The sequence below is a fragment of the Lytechinus variegatus genome, chromosome 2, assembly GCF_018143015.1.
Source record: "Lytechinus variegatus isolate NC3 chromosome 2, Lvar_3.0, whole genome shotgun sequence".
In the NCBI taxonomy this organism is placed as follows: domain Eukaryota; kingdom Metazoa; phylum Echinodermata; class Echinoidea; order Temnopleuroida; family Toxopneustidae; genus Lytechinus; species Lytechinus variegatus.
In genome coordinates, this window is record NC_054741.1 from 50,724,653 (window position 1) to 50,748,113 (window position 23,461).

The 23,461-nt window shown below is 35.0% G+C and overlaps 2 protein-coding genes across 2 annotated transcripts; one reads left to right on the top strand and one right to left on the bottom strand.

The window, feature by feature from the left end:
* Nucleotides 1-1,400: 1,400 nt before the first annotated feature.
* On the bottom strand, nt 1,401-3,296 carry LOC121408295 (DNA replication complex GINS protein PSF3-like). Its single transcript, XM_041599710.1, has 2 exons — nt 2,837-3,296; nt 1,401-1,991 (listed from the first exon to the last, which is right to left on the bottom strand). Exons 1-2 carry the CDS (start codon nt 3,269-3,271, stop codon nt 1,752-1,754), a joined length of 675 nt encoding a protein of 224 aa, XP_041455644.1. The 5' UTR covers nt 3,272-3,296; the 3' UTR covers nt 1,401-1,751.
* Nucleotides 3,297-11,564: 8,268 nt separating this feature from the next.
* LOC121408296 (UPF0711 protein C18orf21 homolog) lies at nt 11,565-21,319 on the top strand. Its single transcript, XM_041599711.1, has 7 exons — nt 11,565-11,705; nt 14,777-14,814; nt 15,736-15,929; nt 17,257-17,360; nt 18,294-18,383; nt 20,206-20,301; nt 21,041-21,319. Exons 1-7 carry the CDS (start codon nt 11,599-11,601, stop codon nt 21,186-21,188), a joined length of 777 nt encoding a protein of 258 aa, XP_041455645.1. The 5' UTR covers nt 11,565-11,598; the 3' UTR covers nt 21,189-21,319.
* Nucleotides 21,320-23,461: the final 2,142 nt, after the last annotated feature.

Below are 23,461 nucleotides of genomic sequence, written 5' to 3' on the forward strand. Positions count from 1 at the left end.
ATTTAAGCCAATTCCACCATAATATTTATTTCATTTACAGCATTTAAATTGCCAACACCAGCAAAATCATTGACCTTGACATCACAAGTTTTCTCTATCCCTAGGGGCTAAGGTTGATGAATGGGGAATTTTCAGAGACTGTCAACACTGCCTGTGATATTCTATTGAACTATTCTGAAGACAACACTCAACATCAGCTTTTAGTACAAGGTGCTGGAAAAGTACTGATGTTACACACCAACTCAATTTTGAGTATAGTGTTGTAGCTGGTGTTAGAGCTGTTGAAACTTTCAACACCAACTCTAAGAACAGTACCGACGTTCAACAACATATCTGAAACTAACTGACGACTGTTTGCAGCTTAAATTTGTTGCTCAGCAAGATTTAAATGAATAGGACTCAAATGTGAACATAGTGATTCAAAGTTCACATTCAATTTTAAACAATATTATTTTTTCATAAATGACGGTCCTACACACATATATTTCAAGTAATATCGGCCTTTTGTTTCCTGAATAAAATATGTTACAGTGATAGTTGTAGAAGATTCATCCCACATCAGAAGTATACAATTCTGTTATGGTCAGCTTGAGTAGAATTACAAAGATCTTTCTATTAACTGTCAGATCACTGATGATGAATGATCAATGTGATCAACAGAATGTGATCTCATCTGGGGTGCAAGTTTGGCATTTGCATATCACAAGAGACAACCCTGTTTTTACAAAGGCAGATAAAAGGAATAAATCAAAGTCAGGGCCACATCATTCCATTTCCATATCACTTTGTTGATCTTTTGGTGACAAGGAGATCTCCTCTATCACTGTAACATCCAGGGGGCGGTTTCATAAAGCTGTTCGTAAGTTAAGAGCGGCTTTAAGAACTGGTGATCCTTTCTCGTGGTAAATGATATCCACCACTACATGTTCATTGGCGATTATTTAGCATTAGCATGTAAGAAAGGTTCACCAGTCGCTCTAAACGTAGAAACAGCTTTATGAAACACCCACTATGTATTAGCTGAGCAGCTTGATTCAGTGATCATCTTCAACAATGTGGTTAGTTACCATCTGATGTAGATATCTTTGTGATCTGTCATGTTCACTGACCATCTTCATCCAGTACCAATCATTTTCTTTCTCTGATTAACAACCATATCTGATGAACACACCTTTGTGATGAATCTTATAATTTCATTGATCGTCTTGCCAACTTGTTACATAATAACAAATTTACAATAACAGTTAAAGAAATCCTTTAATGTGATTGGCTGAGAGTAAACTTGTTATGAAATTATGCAAAATTAATTATTTAAATAAGTCTAAGTTGTGAAATGGGACCATGATACATCTATCTTTTTTGGTGATCATCTTCATTCATTCCTTATTAATTTTTCCATGGTTGGCTACCATATCTCATGTAGGCCTATATTCAATTCATATCTTTCATAATCTATCGTTCCATGACCATCTTCATCAATTATTGATTGTTTTACTTTCATGTGGTTGGCTACCATATCATATTTATACATGCATCTTGTTATCTTCCTCAATCTTGTTCAGTGATCTTCTTCATCCATTGCTGCTTGTTTCCATTTCCTGTGGTGAGCTACCAATATCTGATTGATTTATATGCACACCTTTCATAATCTATCTTGTTCCATGACCATCTTCATCCATCACTGGTTGTTTTATTTTCATGTGGTTAGCTACCATATCAGATGAATATCTTGTTATCTACAACTGTCTTGTTCAGTGATCATCTTCATCCATTGCTGCTCGTTTTCTCTTCCTGTGGTTAGCTACCATATCCGACGTACATATCTTTGTGATCTGTCTCGTCTCCCAGCTCTGAAAACTCCTGAGACTACCCTGTCCGGCTCGGTAGATGGACCTCTCTGTTTCATCCATCTTGCTGGTTAGGCGGTTATTATCCTCATGAGATGCATTCTGTGAGCCATCCATCACCTTGCGGAAACGGTTGATGTAGGTCTGTGGAAAATACAATTATATATAGAAATCTGGATCAGATACGTGCAGTGATTTGAAGAGTTTGTAAATGCAGTACATATAGGCTTTACTTAAAAATGAGTAGAAAATTTTTATTACAAAAACAAAACTAAATGTTTTAATCTTAAAACTAAGCATAATGATCCACAATGCAACTAGCTTTAGTTTGCAAGTAGACCTTGGACCTATATCAAAACCATTACATTATTCTGAAAACCACATGCAGATTTGTGACACTATCATTTTTTTTCAGAATGTTTCCCAAGATTTCCAGAATTTCGGTAAATTTTGACTTTTTCCTGGAAATGTTCAGAAAATGAAAATCACAGGAAATTCAGGCCCGGGAAATCCAAAAATTACTATTAAACAACAATAAACGTAGCAAATTTTAATTGTTATATCTAAAGAATTTTTTTACCTCAATACGTAGCTCACAATTTTTTGCTCTGCACTCGCATTTAGTAATTTTGTTCCTATCCTATTCTTAAAGAGGGCGTGGTCACTTGGGCCAACTTTAGGCTAACGTACTGTATTGCACAATTATTTATTGTTAAAAATCAAACTTGAAAATTCCACATGTTCCAGGAAATGTCTATGAATTTCAGGAAATTTATTTTGGGATTCAATTTCAGGAAATCTTTGGAAACACTTTAGTGGCTAAATCATATTCTAATTTCACACACAGCAGTTCACAAGAGTCAAGACATTTTGGGTGTTTTTTTTTTGTGTTTTTTTTTTACTTTTTGATTGACGGCACAGATTTTGTTGTCTAAGACATACGTTTAGAGATCGAAATGTTATTTGTTTGAGATCTTATTAATTCTTACCTCAATCAATGACTTTGCAATGTCTTCGGATTCTGGGAAATCAAAACTGAGAATTTTAGTTCCAAAAGCGTAGTAGTAGGGGCCCATTTTATGTAAATCGACGATGTTTGCATCAGCACTCATTATCTCTCGGTAGGAGCCGCGAAAATACTTGGGCGGTTCAACGCTCACAAGCGGCCTGCGCCGCCCGAGGAGGCCGGTGACCAGCCAGTAGGGAAGGTCCATTTTCGTACCAACTCGTATGTTTTCGCCATCTGAACCAGGATTCAGAAAACCAAGTCTATGCAATGGTAGTTCAACCTTACAAGGTATCTTTTCATGAGTCGCTAGAATGTCGTTTATATCATAGTAATTATCTGAATTACTGCTGTATCGTGAATAAGTCGACGAAGATGCCATTCTTTTGGAGTTTTCAGAGTTTGAATTCCCGCACATCCAAAATAATAGAGAGGTTGAGCGCCATCTAGGGTCAAAATCAAGAGAATAAAATCTGAAAGCTTATCCACTAATAATCAAAGGAGAATGAAACCCTGATTGAAAGCATAAAAATGAATTTGAGTAAAATTGGACACACAATAAAAAAGAATTATGAGCTTTTGATTGTTGACCGGATTGTTTGAAACATTAAAGGGGTACTCCAAAGGCCCCTGGGAACGATTGTGGGGGTGCTAAAGTAAATTTGACAAGCAAAATAAAGGGGCCCCCCGGGGGGGGCACCGGTCACTACAGAAATTTGACTTAGACAAAAAAAAATCAATAAAAAAAATGAAGGTGATTTCATTACAGAGAAATTCGACAATAAAAAAGGGGATTACTACAAAATGGAGGTGCGTTCGGTCCCGAGAAATTTGACTAGCCAATTTTATTTCTTTTTTTTTTATTATGGTGGTTTCGGGATGCCTCACACTCTTAAAACAAATCAGTCAATTTTTTTTTATATTTATGTATTTATTGGTATAAAATCAATCTCAAATCAATCAAAATATTTACAAGTGATCCATAATTGGAAACAATCACATTCATGCATGAACATAATTATACAAAAAAAGTCAAATTGACTAGACCAGTAGTCAGCTGGGTGCAACTGATATGACAATCACTGATAATCACATTTCTGACGTAAATTCTAGTCAGAAATAACTATGTTCTAGTAAAATACGACTAGAAAATAGTCAAATATGACTAGAATAACAGTTGCTCCCAGCTGACTATATTAACTAGTCATTTTTTACTGATTTGTTTTTAGAGCTGCAGCACCCCCGCTTCCCATGCAGGGCCATGGATACTCCAGGCTGAAACAAAATAAGATTTAAACAGATAAAGAAAAATCTTATAAAATCAGAAAATCCGTGTATATATCGCGGAGGATTTGATTTGATTTTATTTTATTTATTTCTGCATTCACATCAATATCAGAATTACAAAATACATATATACAATATTTACAAAGGTAATACATGACAAAATAATAGAGTTATATACATATATACAATATTTACAAAGGTAATACATAACAAAATAATAGTCGCATAGTATAAATATTGTAAATAAATATTAACAAAAAAAAGATGTGTTATATATTTTTTCAAAACAAGGTTATAAATGAATGCAGGAGACCGCCATCGTGAGCGACTATTAACAGTCTGATGGGTTAAGTAGAGTCGATTGGAGACTGAAAATCGTAACTCCTGGAATGTCATACGATGATGCAATTATCCGACCGTATAAGAAAGCTTTTTCTTCAATTATTCAAACAAATGCAAAATCCCAGCCACAAACTGCCTTCCGCCTCTCTTTCATACTATAGTTTTGCCTGTTGCCTCTATACTTATTAAGTTACAGGGGCCTGCCTCTCATACAAGCTTTGCTTCTCTTGGCGAACCCCTCCGTTCTGTTTTTTTTAATAGTTATTAGTCAAAGTTACTTTAGTTCGCATTAGTTCTCATTCTTCTAATTCTTATGCATTATTCCGATTGATAATTATTGTACTTTAAATTTGACTTTGTATTGCTATTGTGATTTTGTTGTGCTTAGTGCACGGGAAATGAATCAAATCTAAATCTAAAACTTAACTGTCTCTTATAACGGCACATCAGGTGGGCGCAATTTAAGAAAACCAATGACCTTGACTTGCCAAAGTGAATGGGTATTTTTTTAAAAAATAGTTTCATTACCTGGTACTTACATGATTTGCAATGATAATTTATGTTTCGTTTCAAATTCTTAATTGTGTTTGGATTATTATGGCATTATTATGGGCATGCAATATAAGATATTTCTTGATTTTGTGTTTGCTTTGTATAAACGTGTTTCCTTTATAATAATTATAATTTTAATGTATAACAATATCCTTACTTTATAGATTTTTTGAGAGTGTATCAGGTTTCTTCGATTTAGATATCTATAAGTTATCATTATTTGTAATATGAAATGTATAATTGTCAACCATTTTTATCTGTAGGCCTATAATATTATAATACAACCTTGTAATTAGAATGGCATGCACAAAACACTGAAAATTGATAAAAATCGGACAAAGAATAACAATTATGATGCTTTAAAGATTAATTCGGTGAAACATTTCTATGGAGTCTTCATGATTATTCTTGAGTAAATTAAATGAGAAAGCTATAAAGTAAAATAATCATATCCCCACTTGTTCTTTTGTATACTATAGTTTTATTACAAGTCGTGCATCGTGCGATCAGTCAAAATTTCCCCTCCAAGAACTAAAAAATGGATTGGCAACTTGTATAATGCATTGAATATTCATTTCTGCAGCTTGTTAGCAATAAGAGAGACATTATGATATCACTCATAAAAAATGAAGTAATTATGATTTCCTGTAATAAGAAAAAAAAAGAAAGTATGCATGTCATCAGCCCGCATTATAAATATTCATGACAACGTGCATAAATAACATGTTTTCACAATATATTGCTATAATAATAACTTCGTTGTCATCAGATTTTGAGGAAATTGTAAACATTTAATTTGCTCGATGAATTTTACTCTATTTGCTTAGATATGACTATTTTTCAGGCCTGAGTACCCATTTAACGGACTTGGCGATATCTTAAATAATGACCAAACTTTGCAGAAATGGGAGTGTACATTTAAGAGGCTCTGACGATGCAATAGCGTAATAAGCCAAAAGAAATTGAGGGGACAACATTTTTTTAAAGTCATAAGCGATCAAAGATTGACCTTTAAATGAAAGTCTTATTTTGTGCACAGATTTTAATTGACATGGTATTCTTTTCAGCAGATATCATATCGTATCTTCTTTTTTCAGAATCTTTCCTTGTATTTCTTTTTCAATTTTTCTGGGTGTAAAATTCTGGGCACATGGCTTCAAGCCGGCCTCCCATCTGCACGCAAGTTGCATGGCCTTTAATGATTTATATTAAGAATTCTGCATGTCTAAAGTGGGCATCGATGTGGTCCAAAATTAATTAAAAAAGAAAGGTCCCGTAAGTTTTGTAAATGCTGTGAGCAATGACATAGCTAGTGGAAGGAAAAAAGTGTGATGTTCATTATAGTATGAAAAAATCGCATACATTCGTAATTCCGAAGCTTCGTAATTCCGAAGGTTCGGTTATTCCGAAGGTTCGTATTTCCGAAGGTTCGTAATTCCGAAGGTTCGTCAATCCGAAAACGAAATAAGGTTCGTAATTCCGAAGGTTCGTTAATCCGAAAACGAAATAAGGTTCGTAATTCCGAAGGTTCGTTAATCCGAAAACAAAATAAGGTTCGTAATTCCGAAGGTTCGTTAATCCGAAAACGAAATAAGGTTCGTAATTCCGAAGGTTCGTTAATCCGAAAACGAAATAAGGTTCGTTAATCCGAAAACGAAATAAGGTTCGTTAATCCGAAAACGAAATAAGGTTCGTTAATCCGAAAATTAAATAAGGTTCGTATTTCCGAAAATGAAAATAATTCATTTTGGTAACAAAACGATGTTGTCATTACAAGATTACACGATATTATGCAATGATAGTAATAACGATCGATGATACATGCGTGTGTTGGGGCCAAAGCATGTATTTCATTAAGAATATAGGCGCCCTGATCAAGCATAGGCTAATTTCGATTTTATCTGAGCAATATATTGCTGCCTATAAGCAAATTTGCTGGTTTAATTAAAGATGCAGGGGATCAAGTGTGTTGGAAGCGTGCGAGCAACCTCTAGATAATAGGATTTGTATTGGAGGGGATGTCATTTTAAATAACAGCTTCTGCTGGTAATAAAAATAATACTAATAATGATCGTTGTGAGATGTTGAAAGCGCGAATCGCAAGCTCAAACTAGTAGACATTTCATGTAACAAGACGTAAAGTGAGCATTCGGAGCATTTTTTGTAATCGTGAGAAAGATGTGTATCTTTCTAAAGAATTAATGCGAGGGCGAGCTGTAATTTGTTTATATACTGACCTGGGGCCCGTTGCATAAAACTTTTTACCTGAGAAAACTCAGGTTGTTTTTACAAGAGTTTTGCCCTGTGCTAAAGTCAATGGCGGAAATCAGACTAACCTTAGTTTTCAGTTTTTACCAGAGTATTCTCAGGTAAAAAAGTTTTATGCAACAGGCTTCAGAAAGTAATCTTTTAAGGACTGCATTTAGTGACTCATGAATAGAATATATATCTCACGAACTAAATAATGAGAGCGCGAACCGCAAGCTTAAAATTTGTGATATTCCAACCTGAAAACTGGACATTTCATACTTCTTTTTTGTAACCAGGAATAGAATGGTCCCTCAATAAACAATACTTGATGCGAGCGAGAAACGTGAGCCAAATTTTTCCGATTTTCCAACATGAAAACTGGACATTCTAAGCATTCTTGTTAAAAAAAATAATAGCTGGGAGAATAGTTTTCAGAACTGAAGTGGCTTCCCTGGGTAAATAATATCTATATCAATATTATCATTCTAGGCCCACATGAAATTTCCAAAAGTTTGAGCACGTGATTCGCTCGCAACATCTCACAAGGATGCCCTTTTAACAGTAATTGACCAAAAAGGTGAATTTTACATCTTCAGATTTGACTTTTTCCCCAAACCGCTTGCTCTCTACGCTCGCAGAAATGAAACGTTAATATATAACTTTAGTGATCACTTAAAAAAATTGTGCTCAATTTAGTTACTACAAAACACACAACCTCTTTACACAGATGATAATCTAATGGTGAAAATATCCGTTTCCACCAAATTGCCCCTATTGGCCCCTTTTTTTGCTTTGCCCCCCCCCCAAAAAAAAAAAGTTCCGCCGCCATTGGTTAAAACACGCATCGTCTTTATGGCTAACTGCAAAAAGTTCTTAAAATGTCCCCTTTAGATCAAGTCAGAGCATATATATTTAAGAATTCTGTTCGCGCTTCTTGCTAGCAGTTATTATCTAAATTTAGTTACATAGGCATCTCGCTTTGAAGATCACAAACATATTGCCCATCATATTAAAAAAAATATAAAGCTCGCGCTCGCATTATTTAAAAAGGGTTTATCATGTTATTACATATTTACTTTATTTTATAAGGATAAATCTGATTATTGACTGTTAGGACTACCCTTTCAAAGAAACAAACAAAAATCAACTTTAAACTGCCGATCAAGGAATATATGGCTAACAAAATTGCCCCCCCTCTATTTGACGAAAGTTGGATCCGCCGGGAGGGAGGCAGGGGGCATCAAAATGAAATAAAAAACAGGGGAATTAATATTTTCCAAAATGGGAAAGTTCCTTTTTCAAAAATAAATATGCCGTCTTTCATGCTTTTTTTTTCGAAATATAATACTCTTTTTAAAGTATACAAGTTAAGTTAAGTTTTCAGGCTGGAATATTGAAAATTTTCAGCTTGCGCTTCGCACTCTCATTCGATTGGTGAAATATGCATCCTAAAAAGGTCACTAAATGCTTTCTTTAACAGGTTCCTTTTCTGGTCAGTATGTTTAAGCTCGCGTTTTGCGCTCGTGTTAATTCTTTAGTTAGATGCAAATCTTTTTAATGACAGCAGAAATCTGCTCGGATTTTTAAAAACTAATTTTCATTTTTTATTGAAATAACCTAAAGTTTTAGCTTGTGATTCATGCTCGCAACACCTCGCAATAATGCCATTTTATGAATAATTGACCACAAAAAAAACGTTATACAACTTCACCTTTGAATTTGTTTTACCAAGCCGCTCGCTCATATACTCTCTCCCGAAAAATAAAGCCTAAATATACATTTTGCCATAATAAGAAGTCACTTCAAAAAAGTTTTTCTCTACTTAATCACTATCAAACACACAATGACTTCAAGCAGATGATAATCTTAAGGTGAAAATATCACCAAAGTGCCCATTTTGACGTATGAGTTTCAATTTGGCTTTACCCCCAACGAAAATTCGTTCGGCCGCCCTTGCCTTCCCATCCTCATAATAATTGAACGGCAAAAGTGTCCCCCGCCCCCCTCCCCTTGCCTCTGCTTTCCCGGTTTTCATTTTTCGGATTAACGAACCTTATTTTGTTTTCGGATTAACGAACCTTATTTTGTTTTCGGATTAACGAACCTTATTTCGTTTTCGGATTAACGAACCTTCGGAAAAACGAACCTTATTTCGTTTTCGGATTAACGAACCTTCGGAAAAACGAACCTTATTTCGTTTTCGGATCAACGAACCTTCGGAAAAACGAACCTTTTTTCGTTTTCGGATTAACGAACCTTCGGAACAACGAACCTTATTTCGTTTTCGGATTAACGAACCTTCGGAACAACGAACCTTATTTCGTTTTCGGATTATCGAACCTTCGGAATAACGAATCGTCGGAATTACGCCACAAATGTTCGGATTAACGAACCCTTTTTCGTTTTCGGATTAACGAACATCGAGGTATAGGCAATTTACGTGTTTCGGAATTACGAACCTTCGGAATAAAGAACCTTCGGAATTACGAAGCTTCGGAATTACGAAGTGTAACCGAAAAAACAATGCTGAAAAATCATACCTGATCTATTTCTTTAGAAGTTTGAAATATATTTGATACATTCCACTCTTTCTTCTCCCGACTGACCTTGTCAGAACATAATTCATTATTGCCTTAATTACGTCCCTTCTTCGAGCCCCCCCCCCAAAAAAAAAAAAGAAAGAAAGATGATAAAGGGAATTCTTCAGTTTGTAAAAACACAAAACTAAAATAGTAGTGATTAATATGATTACCAACCAGGGCCGTGAAACTGCATGGGAAGTGGGGGGGGGGGGTGCTGCCCGGGCTGGGCTTCAGCTCCTTATTTTTTTTCAATAAAAATAGACGTTAAAATTAAAATAACCGTTCTTGGCTAGCCCCCCCCCCCCCCCCCCCCCTCACCACGCACACACTTTCAAAAGTGTTTTGAAATAATTGTCTTGCAATTCGATAATAGGCCCTACTGAATTAAGCACATTAACTCTGTCGATGTAACAAAAAAACACATCAGAAACCATCCAGTTAATAAGGTTTCCTTTTCAGGATATAATACGAGCACTGCTTTTTAGTGGATCCCTCCATTTTCTCAGAATTTTATTTTATAATGGTTATGATATTTTGCTTATAATATATAATACTCTGCTTTGTTTTACTTTTGCTTATAGATAAATATCATATACTGAACTTGCCTCACTTTATTTTGTCTGTTTAAGTTCATTGTTACTTTTTGGACCACATTACTTTGTTCTGTTGAAAATGAAATAAAATAAATTGTAAAAAAAATATTATATAAGGCTGGAACAGAACTTACTAGGTTTGATTGATAAGTTGTGAACCGAAATAGTATTTAACTCTTGAGATATTGATGGATTTGTGTCTTTTGATATTGATTATTGCAAAGAATAGGTGCAATTATGTTGAGCCACAATTTCTGTTTTTTTTTCGAAATAGGAAGCATGTGACTATGCATATGGAAATACACTAATTGTAGTAAATCATTTTTAGACTTGTCAAATTTCATCATTTATTTTATAATATTCTTCAGAAAAGACCTTTAACTCTGAAGTTAATCAAACTTTTAGTGAACTGTCAATATTTTCTTCCAACTTCCATGCATTTTGTTTTGTTCTGTCCCGGGGGGCCACTTCCATTCACGAGTGGACACCATGCGCGACCATGGGGTCTCGAAAAGCACCCTAAACACGTAATTTCCATATTCTGAAAATGCACCCCTTAACAAGTATTGGCGTGTGAAACCCTACCCTTAACAAGTACCGGTATTGGAAACAAAACGATACTCTTGGCAAATATTCCCTGAAATGAACCCCTAAACAAGTACAGGAATGTTTTATTGTTACGGGTCCTTTGGTTGTCGGCTTTACCTTATTTGGTTTAGTACGACCCCACCTTCTACACCTCGCGCAAATAGGACTCTAAACACGTAGTGTTGGGGCAAAAAAGACATCCTTTATAAAACATTTTAATTTTGTTTTATCATCCCCGCAAATTCGACCCTAAACACGTAATTTTCCTAGCGAAATAGATACCCTTTTTTCATTATTTTTGTGTTTTTGACACCCTTTTCACGTTACGTACGTAACGTGCCCTATCGTGAAAAGGACATCCTTTTTACGTGTTTTTTTGGTCGCGCATGGTATCCACTCGTCAATGTAAGTGGCCCCCCCGGGGGTTCTGTATTAATTTTTATTTTCTTTTTTTTCTTAGCTTTTTTTTCTTCTCCTTTTTTTTTCTCTGAGTCCTATTTACCGTTACCGTACGCTACACTCTCTCCACTGAAATAAAAAAGAAGAGAAGAATGTCGTTTCACAGCGCTATTCTCCCAAGACAGCTTCAAATATCATTTTTACAAGCTTCATCGCGATTATATGAGTCAGTATGTCCAAACATTGGCAGAAGTTTAATGTGAGTATCGGTAATTTTACTGAATAAACTGTTCAATCATGATCGTGGTAGACACGTAAATTGTGCATTGGCCCACACCTAATATTCCGTGTAAGTTGGAAACTCGGGAAGACGAAGTGCACGTCTTCCCCCGGGGGGGGGGGGGGGGGCACTCGACCAAAAAAGTGGTGGGGGTGTGCCGTGGGCGAGACAAAAAACGGGGGCCTTGGAGCGAGCTTATTGTAAAAAGAAGGGTCCTCGGAACGGGCTTCGGAACAACAAATTAGGTATGTGACTAAAAAAATGAAAATCATCAGATATGAATAAATTTGGTATCATTTGAAAGCTCTTAAAAAGACCTTTCAAATGATACCAAGAACTCTAATTTTCATAAAGAAATTATAAAGTTATTCCAGTTTAAGTCGCACATATTGTGGTCATTGTCTTATAATGTAAAGTCAATGGAGTACAGAACGAATTTTGTGACCATTCTGAACCCATGTCTTCAACAGGCTCTATGTCTTTTTAGCCTTATGAAGTAATTTAGGTATAGGCCTAATGGAAAGGTGAAAGAAGGCTCAATTGATGTGTAATCATTTCATCTTGTAATTTTTCTTATGTGTAAAATAAGTTCTTCTAATTGATTCTAATTAATTATGTAAATTACTCAAAATTCACAATTACTCGCCTCTTTTTTTGCCAAATTATTCCAAGTATCAAGAGGGATAAAAATTAAGCTTTAAAGGGGAAGTTCACCCTGACAAAAAGTTTATTGTAAAAATAGCAGAAAAAATAATAAAAAATATTGTCGAAGGTTTGAGAAAAATTCATCAAATAATTAAAAAGTTATTAGAATTTCAATTACTTGATTTGTGACGTCATATGCGAGCAGCATTCCTACATAGCGGATGGTAAAAAATCAATCAAATGTCATTTTCTCAGAAAATTGAAAATGGTTTTCACTGTACCTTTTGTATATCAATAGACAAATCATTTCACACCCGATAATGAATAGAAAACAAAATTAAGTCATCAGGAACCAAGTAAAATTTGAAATTCATGCCTTTTATGTTACATAACACATGGGGCAGCTGCTCGTTTATGACGTCACAAATCCAAAACTTTGAACTCTAATAACTTTCTTACTCTTTAACGGATTTTCCTCAAACCTTCACCAATATTTTTTACTATTTTTTCTGCTATTTTTACAACAAAGTTTTCTTCAGGGTGAACTTCCCCTTTAATATATTCTATTCAGTTTTCAATGCATTTCTTACATTGTATTACAAAGGCCCTGTTTGAGCTCTCTGTTTTTAAAGAAAAATAAATAAATTCAAATTAATAGTTGAAGCCAAAAGAAAAGGAAAAGTATGGTCTATTTCTTTCTAAACAAAACAAAAAACAACCAGGAAAACAGATATCAAAGCTCCAAACAAAAAACAGACACCAAAGCTCAAAACAAACACTAAAAACAAGAGAAACAAAAGTGACACAAAAACTTGTACCAATCCCATCCCATTTTCCAGTTTAAAACACAACCCCCACCTGCACCCCTAATGAAAAAAAAGAAAAGGAAATTAAAAAAAATAAAATTTATAAAATGAAAAAAAATCATAAATACAGGAGTAAGACCCATCTGGAAATGAAATATTCTTTCCTCTGAGTTTTCATGTATTTTCTTACATGAGTGAAAAAAAATATACAAAAAAAATAAACAACATAGTTCGTTAATTTTAATTTAAAAAAAATCAACATTTAAGATATTCCCCTTTCAAAAGCAAATTCAGTCTCCAAATAATGAAGCATGACCAAAACCAAAAAACAATTGAAAAAATAAATACAAAAATCTAAAAAAGAAACAATAAATTTGAAAAAAAAAAATAAACATAATTTTTATATTTTAATTAAAAAGTAAACATTTAAGATATTCCCATTTCAAAAGCAAATCCAGTCTCTGAGCCGGTGCGCCCATGCAAGGGCTCCAGGTGACACTGCACTCGTCATGATGGTTGCGTAGCACACAACTCTCGCGGCAGTTTGCTATTTCTGACAATCAATTTTGAGGAAGTAAAAAACAAATGATGGGATGTTTAGATTCGATTTATATTCACAACACACCTAGAAAAATATATGAACAAGCTGTTAAAATAGGTTTAAAAACTGTCAAAACTTTCCTTCAGGGCCGGTCACGATGGTAAAGACAACATTAGACTTTCACATGATCCAAATCCATCTTCCATGTGTCCGATCTTCAAAATTTGACATCGGGGTGAAGGGGAATTTTCTCAGCTACGTCATCAGCGAAAATAAGCCAAATTGGCGAGAAACTGCCAAATCTACACCCATTTAAAGCCACCCCTTACAGAGCAACCCAAACTCGTTCTGAAACCGTTGCCGGGGCCACGGTATTGAGATCACATCGCGCGATAGTCACATACCTAAACAAATGTTTGTGAAAACGGGGGTCCTTGGAATGGATCGCCAGCGTGTGAGTGCGTATGCATCCCTACGGATCATGTGTGCATGATGCAGCTAGCGTGGCCTCCGCTGGGGGAGCTCTGCGGCCGCTTTTCACCAAAATTGCGGCTCATTCATTGCGATCGGAGCGGCGTAACGAAAAATATACGAAGCTTTGGAGCGGATTTCTCTCTTTTTTCTCGATAAGAAGAAAATGCTATGCCTTGGAGCGGCTTTCTTTGTTCTTTTTCTCAACAAGGCAAAAATACTATGCCTTGGAACGGAAATTTGAGTGTGAAAATGGGGGTCCCCTCCGCGGCACATACCCACTATGCATTATATACTGAGTGCCCCCCCCCCTGCACCTGCCGATGTTTTTTACCTCAATTTTTGTCCGAATTTAGTGCCAAATATGTTATTGTCGAGGTAAGTGTAAATGAAACGGATGCAAAGAAATACAAAATCTTCAAGTTTCCTAAGTTAATGTCTGTCTTACTTAGATTACTGTTTAATAGTAAATGGATCAGTCTCTCAAACAAGACGCCAAGCCCAAGTCAAACTCATTTTCTTCAGAAGTTTGAGTGTGTGTCAGAACAGGAGTCTAGACTTATTTATTTTATTTTCAATTATTCTAGATCCAAGGTAGGCCTACAACATGACTCTAAGAAAGAAGGTAAGATTAATGCCTGCACCTCCCCCCCCCCTTTCTGTTTCTCCCTCCTCCCTCTGCTCTGGCCTCCCCTTTTCATTTTCTTCTATTTTCTCTTTCTGGACCTGGGCTCCGTAACACAAAGATTAGTGATCAATCGCTAAATGAACTAACCAATCAATAGCAATGAAACACACGCATTAGGTTTAAAATACTGACCAGGAACCAATCAGTGTGGTTCTTTCATATTTGCAATTCATCGCAAACCTTTGTGTTACGGACCCCTGGTGGCTGGTCTCTCTTCCAACTCAACTGCTCTCTTCTCTGCTCTCCTTTATCTTTTCTATTTTCTTCTCTTTAACGCTCCCTTTAAGAATAGTAAATCAAAGGATTACACATGGTTTGCACTAGTTTAAGCAATATTAAATGTTTCTTTTATCTTTTGCAATCAATATTGTATTTAACTGGCAGTCATTCAGGATGGCAGTTAGTTAATGATGCATGTTTTGTAATTGAAAGCAATATAAAGTTTCCAAATTAAATGGCAGCCATAAAGTTCCCAAAAGGAGAAAATATTGTTTAATTGAAATCCTTATCTGGTACCCATATCATAAAGTTATTAAGCAATTAATCATAAAATTGAATTATATACTTGATTGTACATTGACATCAATTTAATTAAGTTTAAAACTAAAAATCAGCCTTATGATCAAGTGCTAAGCTTTGTATAAAAAAGAAGCCCTGGTTAAATGAAAATCTTTATTACCTTCCACTTCATAGATTACCAGTTCCCACTTTCCATTTGTCACATTATGAACTATTTCATAGAAAGTCTTTCAGTTAGACTGATAAAGTGTCAATTGTGTCACATGAGTTTATATTGTAATGTTAGCTCCTAGAAATTATTCACATGTTGATAATGAATAATTTCCTTGTGCATACTAGGACCAAGACAACACTGCATACACTGCTATAGTCCCTTACAGCCTGGTCTGTGTAGGGTCAAGCTGAGTCCAAGACTTCATATAACAAGTGAAATCGAACACTTGAGGAAGAAACTTGATTTCCTAAGAGAGGGCTCACTTAGCTCTAGTCAGAAGAAGAAACTCAAGAGATGGATGAATAGCAAGAATATCATGGTAAGTTTTCAGAAAGCCCAGAGCCCGTCTTACAAAGAGTTATGATTGATCATCATATTTTCATTGGTTGAAAATCATGCGCAACTTGATTTTCAACCAATCAACAGCACGCATTTGGGACTTGCGATTGATTTTTTGACTTGCACTTAAACGCAACTCTTTCTGCAACAGACCCCTGATGTACCACAACCATGGTTTGGCTCAATTACATGGTAATTGATCAATAACATAATTGATTACTTTTTTTTGTAATTGTAATTAAAAAAGAATAATTGACATCAATTTCTTTAAAATAAACTTATGATTTAATTTCATGACGTTGTTCATGTCATGTGCTTCAGCATCAAAGAGTTTAACAAGCAGAATCCATGCTTTTTTATTACCTGCACCTTGTCAGTTTCTCAACTTTCTCTCTAACTTAGAATTATGTCGAAATAGGTGGTGCTAGTTCATACAGAATGCATTGTGTATGTCATTTATGACTTTATAGAAAGCAATTGTAATTGACAAAAGTAATTGGTAATTGTTATTGAAAAAATGTCATTTAAACTGAATAGTAATTGTAATTGAACATTTCTTCAATTACATTATTGTAATGGAGGAGGTGAATTGAGCCCAATTCCGACCACAACTGTGTAAAGCCAGCAATGTCAACATCTAAATTACATGTTTTGTTCAAAATATTTTATAGATATGCTGAATATTTCTACATGCATTGTTTTCTTGAAAATTTAATGTGCTTCTCCTTGTTTACAAAGCACACAGCGAAGTTCCTGTAGAAAAAATTATGACATTGATGGATTTCCATACAGTTGAGGTTGATTGGAACAATTGTAACGGTTTGTAAGACAGGGCCCTGTACTCAATTAGAAATAAGAATTATGAGTTTAACTGAACTTTCAAGATCCTTTATTATCAAATATGGATATATAACCCCAATGTGAATCAAAACTAATTGCAAAATTTTACAGATAATTGCCTAAAAGTAATGAAACAGAGATTTTGTTGTCTGCATTGAGTTGCCAATTTAGAGTATGTAGTGATTAACTTATTAAAAGCTTTTATTCAGGTATGGCACCATATCAACTGGTATCAACATTTTTACAGTACATTTTTCTGTATCTAATCACATTCCATGTGTAATCGCTAACATTCAATATTGTCTCTTTATCTTTTAGGGACTTGTATTCACATTCTTGTGTTTCTGATTGGTCAACTTTTTTTGTCAATTTATTATGTTAAAATATCTTCTTCATTAGTTGATATAGATCTGATATTCATGCTGTTCTTTTTATTCATGTTTTTATTTATCTTATTTTGTAATTAGGTTATTTGCTGCAGCTTTTGCAAGAAGACCAACAGAATTCCATGTGCCCAAAGATCCAACAGACCACAACAAATTCAAGCTTCACAGAATACCTCACCTCAAGAGTAAGTTGTATTCATTGTTGACAATGAAAATGGCCTTTTAGAAGTTTGCCAGTTTTTAGAGATTTCATACCCTCAGTGATGCATTAATACAAGGGTTATGATCAGACTTTGGTCAAGTGCGTTTAGGAAAATTTATTTTGTTTGTTGATATCTGCCCTAAAATAGCAGTGTTTACCAAATCAATTCATCACCTTTTTCTTTTTGTCAATTTTACTGTGGTCCTTCTTGAAAGACAATTTTCCATTTTCTAAATTTCCATGAAACTTACCAGTTGATGTCAATATTAATGACATTGTAAGTCCAGGCATAATTCAATTCTCGTTCACTTATTTATCATGTAACTTTCTGTAATTCCGTGCAATAAAAAAAAATGCACAGTGACTCAAGACATTGAATTTCTTGGCCTTTATCTAGAATGTGTAAATCATACTCAGCAAGGGAAGATTTTAAACAAATTTTTGTCGTTTCATCTTACTAAATAAGCTGAAATCACATGACTTGCTCCATTTCAAGTCTAAAGGATATTCAGTACTGAATGAGTTGACTATCGGTAGTGAAAGTGATCTCAATTAGATCTCATTGGCCCGTATTCCGAACTTTGGTATAATTTAGACTCTGGTTGAAAGTTGTGTAACTATGGAGAGCCTACTGTGACGTTTTTATGGTACAGGTTTGAGTTATTAGCTCATCTGTTACCCAGATCAGTCACAACTGTCTGAGAATGATACCTGAATTAGTTTTCTTTGCCATTATAGCATGGTGAAAGAGCAGAGTGAACGTAGGAAACATACATGTCCAATGAACACTTTTTTGACATTTTTGCCTTCCCAAAATCTTAGCCCAGAGTTAGATCATGGTCCAAGTTAAAGCAGACTTCATATGTCAAGAATATCCAAAGAGATTAATGATATTTTTTCTTATTTTTCTCCTTAGTTCAATGTCCAGGAAGCGGAAAAGGAGATCAGTATCTAATGACCCATTCAGCAAATTGACAATATCATCTACTGGGAGAAGTTTTGTAAGGTGAGTGCTTTGTACTTCAGTCCACCTCTCAATATTTCTATCATAATTGCAAAGGGACCTTTATGAAGCATCATAATACCATCTCCTGATTATTCATCTTGGGTATTGACTATTTGTCATATTTTTATACACCCGTCCCAGACGGGATGATATCACGCTCTGTGTTCTTCCGTCTGTCTGTCAGTCCATTAACTTTACTTTGTAAACACGATTACTTCAGTTTGACTTAACCTAGGCTCATATAATTTGGTGTGTATAATACTAGAATGGATCACAGGAAGCCTATTGATTTTGAGGTCAAAGGTCATGATTAAAGTGACATGTTTTCATCTTGCCCTTCTGCAGTCCTTGTAAACATGAAAACTTCAGTTTAACTTGACCTAGGCTCATGTAATTTAGTATGTGTGATACTACATGTAGCATAGATCCCAGGAAGTCTATTCATTTAGAGGTCAAAAGGTCAAGGTCACAGTGACATGTTTTCATCTTACCCTTCTGAAGTCCTTGTAAATGCGATAGGCTCATATAATTTGGTGTGTATAATACTAGAATGGATCACAGGAAGCCTATTGATTTTGAGGTCAAAAGGTCAAAGGTCATGATTAAAGTGACATGTTTTCATCTTGCCCTTCTGCAGTCCTTGTAAACATGAAAACTTCAGTTTAACTTGACCTAGGCTCATGTAATTTAGTATGTGTGATACTACATGTAGCATAGATCCCAGGAAGTCTATTCATTTAGAGGTCAAAAGGTCAAGGTCACAGTGACATGTTTTCATCTTACCCTTCTGAAGTCCTTGTAAATGCGATAGGCTCATATAATTTGGTTTGTATGATACTATTATGGATCCCACGAAGCCTATTGATTTTTAGGTCAAAAGGTCAAGTCTCTACCTTTCACTTTTCTTACTGGACCAATAACTCCATTTTCCGTGTTACAGGCGGGCGTATTATTTGCCCGCCCTAGCGACACTCTTTTTCAATATATATCAGGACATATTGATGTTATATTAACTGGTATAAAGTGAGATAGCAACCTACAGTATATTGCCTGACCTGAAACTAATATTGCCCAAGCCATATGTGGGCAAAATATTTGTTTGTCTAAAACAGACATAGACACACATCTTGCAGGCATTCATCAAATATACGAAGCACTGCATAATTCCTGTTGGAAAAAACATTTATTCCGACGCGACAGATATTTAAAGCAACTAGATGCCAGTCTTTAAAGAATTCATAATTTCATCCGGTACTTTGAAATTAATGCATTTCACATCAACATATCTTACAAGAAACAAAATTTGACCAAATTAAAAATAGTAAAATTAGGACCCATAAATTCAATCACCTTTCGTCATTCTACCTAGTCACAAATGTTAATGATGGAAACTTGATGCAAGTGTTTGAACACATTTACAATCTTCATTTTAAGGCATTTTATGAAGCTTTGATAAACTCTCCAAATTGCATGTCACTCACACTGTTTCAATTTCTTATGAGGTTGTATGAATGTATAAGCTCTATAACAGAGTATATGAAATAATAACTTTTACAGGTTAAATTTTTCAATTTTATAGGACAAATTATTTTGATCAAGTGTCCGATTAAAATGAAATATGAGCATTTCTTTTTCTTTTAAATTTCAGGACATAATACTTGTCTATAGCTTCCTGATATCCAATCATTAAATTTGTAAGACAATCATCATGAATCATGCTAACGTAAAAAAAAAAACCTATATGCTAGGAGGTATGATATAGAGAGACGAGATGGAAACATAAGGTATGATTTGGTTTTTTTTTGTTTTGTTTTGTTTCTAGTCCTCCATCCAAAAAGCAGAAAAGAGAGTCTTCATCAAGTAATTTCTCAGTTACAATCTCCCAATCGATCTCAACACCAGGAAGATCAGATCATAGGTGAGTTATCTCAAGGTTATCAGTCGGAGAAACTGTTGATTACGATACAGTTTTAACCCATAAGCCTATATTCTGAAGTCTGGCTTAAGCAAGGCCATGGTCTAAAACTGTTCTAAAATTATGGGTAGCTAAAAATGTCAACATTTTATTTACTTTGTATATTTCTATATTGTCTTTTTTCGTTCCGTATGCTTCAGTAGGAAAGAATTCTATTTAGTTATTATTCCTAGACATTTCTGAATAAATTGAACGCCAAATTATGCAATGACAAATTGAACCTGTGCTGATAGAGGTTTGTGTCACAAGTGGCTTTTCAATAGTTAAACAACAGTATGAATTTAATCTGACTTCAGAATACAGGCCATAGAGATTTACAACTTTCTTAGAGACAAACAAAGTTTATAGATATAGTTTATAAAATGTGGATATAGGGGTAATCAAGTATTACTGACAGGTCTTTGGTCGCATGATCAAGGTCAAATGGTATTTATTTTCAATGAAGCTAGTATTATATCATTATATGAATGGTGTTTTTTGTGAATAATTATTTTATAGTTTTCAAAGTCAGCACTACTGCTATATTGAATCGCGTGGTGCAGGTGAGATTTCCAGAGGTGCTCCATTTGTTTTTTTTCAAAAAAAGTCTTTCTTTAATATTTCTTTACAAATCATATAATCAAATGCAAAATGTATGTACTTTGTATTATTTTCTTCTTTTTATGCTTTCTTTATCGTTCAGTAATGAAGCAAACCCCAGCCCATCTGGAAGATCAAGTAGAAGTGCCAAGAAAGATAAATACAGACAGCTCCAGACGATGTTGAAGTCCGCAAAACGAGAGCAGGAGAACAATCAGTCACCTCTTTCAAAGTTTCTTACATCATTATGACACCAGTAACTTGATCCATTCCCTCACTAATTATTCACTTCAAAGTTCTATCTTTTTCAGACTAGATTTATCATTATTTAAAGATAAATTCCAGTTTTGGTAACGATCTCAATATGACTTTTTACAGAATCTAATATGACCACCCAAGTGTCTGTTTGTATGAATAAAAAATATGTGCCAAAGGATTCTGGAAGAAATTGTGTAATTGCTGAGAAATAGGCAAAATAAGTGCGGATTCGGTCACTTCCGTCAGGTCTTTATTCCAGCAATATTAATACACTGTCCCACGTGTGCCTATCTGTGTTGGTTATCTTCAGTGTGATCATTTTTCAGCGTAGGTTTCAAGATTTCACAAAGTTCAGTTTATGTAATTGTACCAGATCTAGATCCTTGATGATATACTGACGATTAAGCCTGGTTTTACAGACTTTCTCATGAAATCAGTGTTTACTGCAACTACTGGCATTTCTCTTTAATTCATAAATTGGCAAGAGGAATATGATGCTAGGTAATATCTAGATCTAAAAGTTCCACATGCATTCCTGGGACAAACCCCATTTTTCTTGCAGTTGTGTTCACATAGCAGTACAGTTAAAAAATAAAGATATAAAAATAATTGTAAAATGGGTCAAATCGGGATCCACTTGTCCAATTTTACCAAAATTACATAAGGATGAGTAAACTATGTACTAGGTGTAGGTAATCTGTATGGCATAGAAGGTTTATTTATTTAGAACAAATTAACAGGTGCACACACACATTCCTTGCCTAAAAACTGTTCTTGCCTCTTTCTAAGTCTTTTTCTTCACCCACACAGTCTTATTCCAAATAACGATCATCAGTCAAGATCATGTCTTGCCTGTTATCTTTATTCATGTTTCAATTTATCTCAGTGACATTGATATACAATTTTGATGTCATCAAATTCTTTTGACAGCTTACATGCACGGAATAGTTCAAAATGCACAGCTTTTATGCTTTTACACTCGCCAAAATTTCCTTAACCCGTACTATAGGTGAGGCTCAATTGCATGATTTCGGTCGAATTTTTTTTCAAAATAGCATCCACGGTATATGATGCAAGTGAAATATAAACCAGAAATCACTTTTGGGAAAAACTCCAAGGCCCCACATTCACAACTCCGTCCATGTCTTTGGCTGAATTTTTTCGAAATAGCGTCTACACTTTGATGAATTAGGCATTCCGTTGCTATCACCTGCCACCAGAAATCACTTTTGGGCAAAGTCCAAGGCCTTGCATTCTCAGCTGGGTCCATGTTGTTGCCTGAATGGATTGACATTATCCATATATTCGTTCGATCTCATGTCGTGTCAGGATCGGTAATTATAATTTAGAAGGGAAGCGTAATGAAGAAACTTTGGAGAATGTTATACAGTTCAAAATCACAGGGTATTTAATTATCAGTATTCAGCTACAGTTTACAATTCTAAGCGCATGAAAATATCAAAGATTTGAATAAACCTGTGTTATGACACCTCTGTACACCTGTAACTGTCTCTTAATACGCCGCTTAAAAGATTCAAATTGAAAACAAGAGTGAGTCCTCAAAGGACCCCACTTGCTAATGCTTTTTTGGCAAACGAAAGAGGGAATGTACATTAAATGTCATTGCTGCAGATCCATACACAATCTGCATTCTGTCTACAACAGAAACCATCAGTATATCGCTCCTGTTGAGTCCTTCAAGAGATATAGATTTTTGAAGTAACAAAGATTACACTTGAATCAGAACCACCCAATGATTCATATACAAAAATATCTTGCCCAATCCCACTTAGACATGGTAAGCTTTTTAAAAAAAGCAATCATATTATGTACCATTCTGTGGCCTTCCAAAATTTTCTATCGGATATTATGTGGGGGCCCTTGCCACTAAACAGGGAGGTGTAATAGACTTCAGAGGATATTGGGAAATAGTAATTCTCGCAGCAAAGTTTCTTTATTGCTTTTGTGAACCAAGTATCTATTGATTCACCTGTGTCATTTATGCAGCTCATCCCGCAAATTTGGAAATGGAGGAAAAATGTTCCCATTTGGGGGAAAGATGTTACAATTTCAAAATTACTTACATCATCATCACACTCAATATAATCTCGACTGGGGAGAACAGAACAACACCAGCTTGAGACAAAACATGATCATCAATACATACCACATCATCTAATGAAAATTATTTATTTTCAATAGACGGATGGATTGTCTGGCTTTGGTAGTAGGCTAGCCTGTCTAGTGGACGAGGACGTCTTTGTGA